We start from the raw sequence: 9695 nt of genomic DNA on the forward strand, positions 1-9695 counted from the left end.
TAGACATTATTCCCTCACCCAGTTGACACCTGAACTCATTCTCACTATGTATACATGAAATGACCAATACTGATGGTATAAAAGTCCAAAGATCTCTGACTCTGACCTATAATCTATGCAAATAAAGAACAAACATAAGCAGTACTATGTGTAAGAAAAAGACTTAGCAGCGTAGTTTTACAGTGCTTTATCTTTCATTCTGTGTGTATACTTCCTCAAAACTGGGTACACTAAAAGATTACCTAGTCTTAACCACTCAGTTAAATAAACAATTTCAAAAGCTATCTTGATGAACCAAAAATCCTTTGAAAGCATGGGAAGGAAGTGTCATGACAATTTAATTACAAGACCTGTTACCAAGACTTTAACACCAATTCTAAATGTTTGGCCCTGCTATGGTTTGGATCATGAACGTTCTTTGAAAACCCATGTGTTAAATGTTTGGTCCCCAGGGGAGAATTATTGGAGGTGATAGAACTTTTAGAAGGTAGGGCTAGTGAGAGATCCCTAGGTCATTGGAGGGGACAGGAGTTCTCATCTCTTCCTATTCTTTCTCTTCACTACCTGTGCATGAAGTAAGTGGTTTTTACTCTGCCACATACTTCCATTTTGATGTGTGCCACCAGCTCAAAACAATGGGGCCAATCATTCCCGGATTGCAACCTTCAAAACTGTGTGCCAAAATAAAACTTCTCTTTATAAGCTAACTAACTTGGATATTCTGTTACAGCAACATAAAGCTAACATAGTCTGTTCGGTTCTCCTGAAAATTAAAGTGTTATTTAATATGAAGTTTTATGGCCTTTTATATTAACGTAAGACATGCTGTTATCAGCTTTTTCAACCAGAGCAAAATCAGTACATCAAAAAAATAGGCTCAATTTCTAGAAATGTCAACAACAAAAAAAGAAAAACAAATATATGGAATGAATGAATATTTTTATTTTTTGTTTAATCATTCTATGTGCAAAAAAATCTCAAAACCATTAACATTTTTTATTATTTTAGTTCTGAATACCAAATAATATGAATGTTAAAACAATCCTAGTTATTATTTAGCCTGCAGGCATTTCCTAAATTTCATTCAACCATGACCAAAATGTGTAGAAAGCCAACAGAGTAAATATAAGTCCCAATACATAGTAAGACACCACCCTGTTTCTCCACTAAAGAATAAAAAATAGGGCTGGGGATATAACTCGGTAGAGTGCCTGCCTCGCAAGCACAAGGCCCTGGGTTCAATCCCCAGCACCGCAAAAAAAAAAAAAAAAAAAAGAATAAAAGATAAATTTACATTACCTGCCTAAATGCTTCATAATTTCCTCAAATAGCTAATGTGGATAAAAATTCCATTACTGTGAGAGAAGTATATGACAAGTTAGAAAAAAGGCTTCTTAACTGTTACTGAGATCTAGAAAACTATTACTTAGTCCTTATCCCAATTATACAGATGAGGAAATGAAGGTTCAAAGATTTAAAAGCAAGCCAGATCAGTAATGTGCACTTGGAAGTTTCTGCTACTGAGAAAGTGAGAAAAAGAGAAAGAGAGACAGACTGACAGACAGCATAGTGGTTCATGCCTATAAATCCCAGTGATTTGGGATACTAAGGCAGGAAGACTACAAGTTCAAGACTGGCCTAGGCAACTCAGCAAGACCTTGTCTCAAAGTTCAAACTAAAAAGGGCTCGGGATATAGCTCAGTGGTAGACTGTCCCTGGGTTCATACCCCAGTACCACCAAAAAAAAAAAAAAAAAAAAAAAAAAAAAAAGCCACACGCTAAATGGTAATTACATTTAATTATAAATATTGGGTTCAAATTAAAAATTACATATAGAAAATTATTTTTAAGCAAATTCAAGTGCTGAAAGAACCCAAACCAACAATAAAATGAGTTTTCCTTTTCATCTTGCCAATTACACTTCCCTCACTGAGCAAAAGTAACTGATTCCCAAGATGATGGGTTGCTACACTGGCATTGGCCTTCCCTCCAGACCCAAATAAAAACAAAGTAAAATATACCATATGGAATAAACCCATAGCAACAAACTGAATGGGAAAGGGATCATTAGCAGACATTAACAAAATTTCTAGAAGATGAAATGCAGACAAAAGTACGTATCACAATCCCATTCACATATAAACAGACTGAGTAGAATAGTGGTTACCAGATACTGGGAAGAGTAGGGGTGGGAGGGATAGGAAAAGGTTGATCACTGGGCACTGAATTACATTAGATACTAAGTACTAAGTTCTTGTGTGCTAATGCACACCAGTCTGGTATGGTGACCAGAGATAAGGACATACCATATATTTCAAAAAGCTAGAATTTCAAATATTTCTGACATCAAGAAATTATAAACATTTGAGAAAATAGAGATGTTTAATATTAAACATTATGCAGTTTATACATGTATTGAAATTATCACATGGTCCTCCATTTCTTTATTTTTGTTTTTATGTTATCAGTTAAAAATAATTTATTTCAATTTTTTAAAAAAATGTACATATCACAAGCTGGGCACAGTGGTACAGGCCTGTAATCCCAGTGGCTCTGGAGGTTGAGGCAGGAGGACGGTGGGTTCACAGCCAGTCTCAGCAAAAGCAAGGCACTAAGCAACTCAGTGAGACCCTGTCTCTAAATAAACTATAAAGTAGGACTGGGGATTTGACTCAGTGGTCGAGTGCCCCTGAGTTCAATCCCTGGTACCCACCTCCAAAAAAGTACGCATCACAGATGCACACTGTGCAGCAGGGAAACTGAGGCAGGCCCAAAACTGAGATAGAAATTCACTTAACAGTTCTGCACTTTGCCTTCCTCACCACCCTTTTTCATGTGCTTTCTAACAAGTTGGCTAACAGCACACCCCAAATATAAAGAGATCCTCATTTTTTTCTCCCACTTAGAAGATGGGGGATACCTGAATAACAGAAGCAGTAATAGGTAACCACTACCTAGCGAAGGATCATACAATAAAGATCAGTAGAAAGAAAAACCAAACAAAACAGCACAAATGACCAGGAAAGAAAAACAGAGTCCAATTAACAGAAGTTTGTTATTTTTATTTGCTTGTTAGTACTGGGTATTGAACCAGGGACATTCTATCACTAGGCTATATTCCCAGCACTTTTTTGTTTTGTTTCATTTTATTTATTTATCTATTTATTTATTTATTTATTTATTTATTTATTTATTTATGGTGCTATTCATTTATTTATCCCCAGCCCTGGCTTTATTTATTTTTGTTGGTTATATGGAATATATGTTGATTTGGCATATATACATTAAAAACAAATACCCTGGATTAATAGAACATTTTAGGATTTCTTCCCAAATTTTTACCAGATCAGCTATTCTAAATGTTCAGAATCACTACAGGTGGTTTAGTATCATTCCTCTTCAGAATGTATTTCACAGCACTACAACTGCATACAGTGATGTAATGCTTTTTCTGTTGTTTTATTTTTGAGGATCTCGCTAAATTATCCAAGCTGGTCTTGAACTTTTGATCCTCCTGCCTCAGCCTCCCCAGTTTCTGGGATTGCAGAGGTATGTGCCCCTGCACCCAGCAAAAAAAAAAAAAATATCAAGTTTAAAGGGAAAACTCCATACGTTATGTTATCTTCAGCTGAAAGAATTACTGGACACTTAAAACATAAGCAAGATGAATAAAAAGGAAAATATCTGTAAAATAATATTATATATAATTAATATGTTATTAATAATAATTATTATTTTGTGGAACTAAAAGTTATGATTTCTTCGTTTAAGATTTCCCTACCAACCTGGCAAGTGGTTAAGTACAAAAGAAATAAAAAGAAAAAAACGAGACTAATGGGTTCATCATTCCAAATAATGAGAGATAATAAAAGAGCACAGAAAAGGATGGAACAAAGCATAGCTAAATTTTAAAGAAAACACAACACACACACACACACACACACACACACACACACGCCTTCAAACTGAAAGAACCCATTTTTAATAGCCAGGATTCATGACAGAATATCTAAGCCTAGATATTCTATTCAGCATGCAAAAATAAACTAAGATAAATAAAAATTCCTAAAAGTTTTCAGGAAGTGGGGAAAAGGCAACCACAAACAAAACTACTAACTGGCATTATACATATACAACACTGGATGCTAGAAGACAATGAAACAAAAAGGATCAAAAATTATACTTTTCAACTACTAAGGCAAAATGTTAAAACAGCATTCTATACCCAGTCCAACTATCAATCAAACATGAATCAAATTATTATTTGCGGGCGGGGGTAGTACAAGGGACTGAACTCAGGACATTCAATCACTGAGCTGCATCCCCAGCCCCAGGGTCTCACTGAGTTGCTTAGCGCCTCACTTCTGCTGAGGCTGGCTTTGAACTTGCAGTCCTTCTGCCTCAGTCTACCAAGCTACTCTGATTACAAGTGTGCACCACCGTGGCAGGTGAACCAAGTTTCTTTTAGACACACAGGACTCAAAGTTTATTTCCTGCCACTCTTTCTGAATAAGTTACTTCAGGATGCTGTCCAACAAAAGGAAGAAATCGAATAAAAGGAAAGTATGTGAACCAGGAAGACACTGACTTAAAATCACATAAATTCCAGAACATCAATGCACAAGATACCTCAGAACAGACTGTGCAAGGAAAGTAGATTCATGTGATTAGATATCTTCAAAAAGTTTGCAGATAGCTGAAGAAAAAAATTTCCACAAGAAAGGGCATGGTCCAAATAGCTATCTAAAATGTGGCATACTGTGAGTAATTTGTGTTTTAAAAGAGAATACACCTGATCCTGACACTAGGAAAATATACACAGTAGCATAGCTAAGAAAAGAGTTCTAGAATACTACTTGATAACTCAGAGATGATGATTATGATGATATGATACAGGGCACTGAACCCAAGGGCACTTTACCACTGGACTACATCTCAGTCCTTTATTTATTTTTTGAGATAAGGTCTCACTAAATTGCTGAGGCCAGTCTCAAATTTGTGATACTCTTGCCTCAGCCTCCTGAGTTGCTGGGATTACAGGCTAGTGCCACCACATCCAGCCTCCTCAGAGAGTATTTTCAATTGTCAACCTTTCACAGGTCTTCCTTCATCTCACTATTCCTGTAACTTGCTTTATTTTTATTTCCCTAGCATCTGTTATTACCTTAGCATTACATACATTTTATCATTGTGTTAGTCAACTTTTCCCATACTGTGAACAGCATACCAGACATAAACAATTCACAGGTGGATGCTTATTTTAGGTTTCGGAGTTCAATCTATGTCCACCAACTCCATTGCTCTGGGCCAAAAATGAGGCAGAGCAACATGGCAGAAGGGCATGCTGAAGCTGCTAACCTCATGGTAGCAAGGAAGCAAAGTGGAAAGAGTCAAGGACAAAACATTAATCCCCAAGGAATACCCCCAATGACCTACTTCCTTTCACCAGAACCCACCTGTCTACAGTTACCACTCAATAATCTATTGAGTTATTAATTCATCAAATGGATTATATCACAGCTAGCATGATCTGATTATCTCACCTCCTACAATAAGACAGCTTTTGGGGCACACCTCATTTCCAAACCCTATCACATTGATTCTAATACACAGATTCTTCTCACTTCTTAATCCTACTGAAATCAGCATGTATTTTCCAATCCCCAACATTTACAACTATTGTCAGCCAGGTGGCAGCCTTGTCACTGTGTGAAAAATCTTCAATGGATGTTTTACAAAAAGACTATAAAAGAACCAGCATCAAAATGCCTCAGATCAGACAAGACAATTTTGCTTAGTGGGTATCACTACCACTACACTCTCAACAATGAGAGATATTTGCTAATTTAAAAAAAAAAAAAATGTCTATCTTCCACACACAAAACAGTGACTAGAGATATCTGATCTGTGTCACAACTGAACATCTCTGATACTGGGATGGATCTTACAAAATGGATCCCACATAGTTGGTCCTGATTTTTTCTTCCTTTTGAGTGGTATATATTAATAATGGCAAGTCTTACAACAATCACATGTAAGATTTGAAGAAACTGAATGACAACAACAAAAAAAAAAATTGGAGGAAGATGAAGAGTGAATTTGATCCTTCATTTCAAAAGATGATCCCAACAGTAAGTAAATCAAAGAAACATAAACAGAGCTAAGAATTATTTTTGAGTTAGGAACTAAATACCCAAAGAAATAAAAACAAAGAGATAAAGAACTGCCTCCTCAAAAGGGGGTTTTAAGCCCATACACACCAGCAGTCCTAGCTACTCAAAAGGCTGAGGCCTGAGTATCAGACACCAGGAGTTCAAGTGCCCAACCTTGGCAACACAGTAACACCCTAAACAGGGGAAGGGGGTTCACTATGTCTGTCTACAGTACTTTATTTTTTACCACATACACATACTTTTTTATGAACTCTTTTAAAATATTTAATGAGACACAGAAATACCGACACTGAAACAGGAAAAGTCACAGAAACACGTAAAGACATTCAAGGACAAAGAGTCAAAAGGAAATTTCGACTGACAATGAGGATAGAGAGACCATGAACTGTAGATTCAAATTTAGCAAATCTTTAAAATGTTATCAGCACTTGTTGCCTACTGATGACAATTATGCCATTTTGCTTATCAGAAAAATCAAAGAAAGCCAGGGGCTGTGGGGCATGCTGTAATCCCAGCGCCTTGGGAGGCTGAGGCAGGAGGATCGCGAGTTCAAAGACTGCCTCAGCAAAAGCAAGGCGCTAAAAAACTCAGTGAGACCCTGTTGAAAAAAAATATATATATATTGGACTGAGGATGTGGCACGGTTGTCGAGTGCCCCGGAGTTCAATTCGTGGTACCCCCCCACAAGAGTCAGCAAAGGTGTTTAGTGTATCCGTGAATACTCAAACCACCTTAGGTGAAATAATTACGAGCGCTCCCTCAATAAAACTCAACATTTTTACACACACCCTTTCATCTGTCCCGGCCTACTGACAGCAAAATGACAGTGGGTAGGGTAGGCAATCTTTGCACAGTCTCTACCAGAAAAAAACTGACTATATCGTGGGGAGACAAAATCTGGGAGGTGAGAACCGCTACCTGGGCGGTGGGCGATCCGCCACTCGCAAAACGGTGGCCATGAAATACAAAGAATCTAGTGTTCACAAGCGCCCAAGAGCTCACAACTGTCCCGCTGAATGGCAGGACACCTTTCCTCGGAGAAAGCTAAGGAGGGAGGAAACCCAACTTGCCCCAGACTAGTAGTAGGCGGACCAATCAGACCCCGCCCTCAATGTCCAAAGCAGGCATGGTACTCGCAAAATGTCACAGGGCCAAGACAGAGCGCGCCAAAGCAGGACCCACCCCCGGGAGACGCGGACGCTCCGGGCGGGTCCCTCCCCTTCCTCCTCCCGCGCAGAGCTCATTCATTCTTGAAGCGGGTAACGCGTCCTCCCTGCCTGGCCATCCCAGCCCTGCAAACCCACCAGACGCTTTGTCTCGGGCCGGCCGGAAACCGGGGCGCGCACTCGAGCGCGCGCCCAGGCGCCAGCTCCCCGCACCTGGGGCCTACCGGGCCACCGTGCAGCCTCTTGGTCCGGAAAGCAGTCTGGATCCCGGGACCCGAGATCCGGGGTTCGAGGACGCGTGCTACTCCTCGGGAGCCCCAGGCATTTGACTTCGCCCAACTCTCCTGGGTACCCAGGTCCTGGAAGGAAGCATCACTTCCCCCACCATCACTATAACTCGAGCCTCCTCCAAGACCCTGACCCGCTATAAAACAAGAATAGTTCCCATTCCCGAGGCAGAGACCCAGCCCCTTCCCAAGGGCGTGGGCACCTGGCCTCTACTATACCTCCCCGGGGTGGACCCAGGAGGTACAATCGCCCCTCCCCGCTTGGCCAACGCGGCCGCCAGCAAGCAGGCACTCACTTGAGGAGCAGCTGGTCGTGCTCGGCCTTGCACTTGCCCAGCTCGATCTGCAGCTTGGCGCGCTCTCGAGCCGTGTCGTCTAGCGCGCGTCGCGCGTCTGCCAGCTCGGTTTCGTATAGCGCCTTGAGTCCGGTGAGCTCGCGGCCGCGCACCTCCTCGCGCTCAGTCACCTGCAGCTGCAGCGCGCTGTTCTCTGTCTCCAGACTGCGCACCTTGTCGATGTACACGGCCAGTCGGTCATTGAGCTCCCGGAGCTCCTCCTTCTCTTGCAGCCGCGACAGCCGCGTGGGGCTCAACGGCGTGGTGGGGGCGCCAGCGCGGCTGCCAGTCCGCGGCGGCACGGGGGTCGCGGTCGCCATGGCGGGCGGCGGGGCAATCAGCAGGGAGAGCGCAGCGATGAGGCAGCGGGCAGCACGAGAAGAGGCTGCAGAGGCAAAGCCGAGACTGAAAGCACAAACCGGCGACCCGCGCTCGCGTACAGAGGCCGGCGTGGGGAGGGAGAAGCACCTGGGATGGCGGCAGCGGGTTACAGCACAAAGGGCAAAGGGGGAGCGCTACGAATCAATCGATCATAAAATGTCCTTTGTAAGAAAACACGCACACGCACACGCGGGAAGAAGAGATGGGAGGGTGACCGGGAGGCCGAGCAGGTCCGCGCAGCCGCCGCCGAGTCTCCCGCCCGCAGCACTTTGTTTCCTCTCAGGCTGCACGGAGTGGCGGGCGAGGGAGGAGGGCAGCGAGGGGCGGGCGGGAGGCGAGCCGCGGGGGGCGGAGGTGGCGCGGGCCGGGACGCCGTACTCCCCAACATGGCGGCTTGAGCACGTGACCTCCGCCGGCCAATGGGGAGCGGGAGGAGCGCTCCTGCGTCTCGGGGGCCGGGCCTGTGAATTCAAAATCGGGCCCTGGGGCAACCGTCAACCTAGCGCGCGGGGTTGGGCGTGGCCGGGACCGTACGGAGGGAGGCGGAGTGGGGAGCCTGGATCTGTCTGCCCCGCGGCCCAGCGCCCGCCGGGCCTCCCGCCACCCCCTGGGGACCCCTGGAGGGGCCGGGCTTGCGAATGGCGGGAAAGAGCTGGAGATTTCCGGGGCGGGTTCGTGCCGCCGCCCACACCCAGCGGTTCAGGGAAATTCAAACGTAAACGTCCTGAACGACCACGGGTGAGGCCGGGACGACCGCGGGCGTTGTAACCTAACCCGCGCCCCGCGGGAGGGAAATGTCCGGAGCCCCGCTGCTGTGGAGTTACGTAAAGGGCGCTTCCTCCCGAGGTTCTCGGCCGCTTGCGGTTCCGAGAGCGAGCCTTTATTTTTCTCTCGGATGGAAAACGTCGGAATACCTCTCCTATGAAACTGAGGGTGTGTGTGTGTGTCGAAGCCGACAGATTGTTTATCACAGAAAAAAACAGCAACCCTGATTTTCAATCATTTTGTTACTGATCTACTTGTAACGAGGGTTTGTAAAATAAAAAAAAAAAGCTCACAGGTGATCAGATTACTACCATGACTTTAGTAAACAAAAGTCATGATCCATTGAAATAGAATACCTAAAAATCTGAACTTGGAAAAATGGAAGTAAATTTGCTTTAAAGGAACCCTGATATATAATCGGCAGCCAGTTCTAGCAGAAAGTCCATTAATCTCTTTGAAATATTTTTAAACTATGAATTTGGCATTTATTGGGACTACGCACCCTGGTTTTTGTGGAACATCCGTCCTCACAACCCGTCCTATGGTATGGGAATTGCATTATTTCTGTTTGAAAAATCCATACATTTA

General features: G+C 43.4%; 1 protein-coding gene across 1 annotated transcript in view; it reads right to left on the reverse strand.

Annotated features, from left to right (window-relative positions):
• Nucleotides 1-8672, reverse strand: part of Lmnb1 (lamin B1) — a 50161-nt gene extending 41489 nt beyond the window's left edge. The window contains exons 1-2 of the mRNA XM_047556710.1: nt 8524-8672; nt 7923-8346 (exon numbers count right to left, since the gene is read on the reverse strand). Of these exons, the coding sequence (XP_047412666.1) occupies nt 7923-8281 (359 nt within the window). The 5' untranslated portion in view covers nt 8282-8346; nt 8524-8672. The remainder of the gene's footprint in view (nt 1-7922; nt 8347-8523) is intronic.
• Between the last annotated feature and the right edge of the window lie 1023 nt (nt 8673-9695).

The sequence above is a fragment of the Sciurus carolinensis genome, chromosome 6 (assembly GCF_902686445.1).
Source record: "Sciurus carolinensis chromosome 6, mSciCar1.2, whole genome shotgun sequence".
NCBI lineage: Eukaryota > Metazoa > Chordata > Mammalia > Rodentia > Sciuridae > Sciurus > Sciurus carolinensis.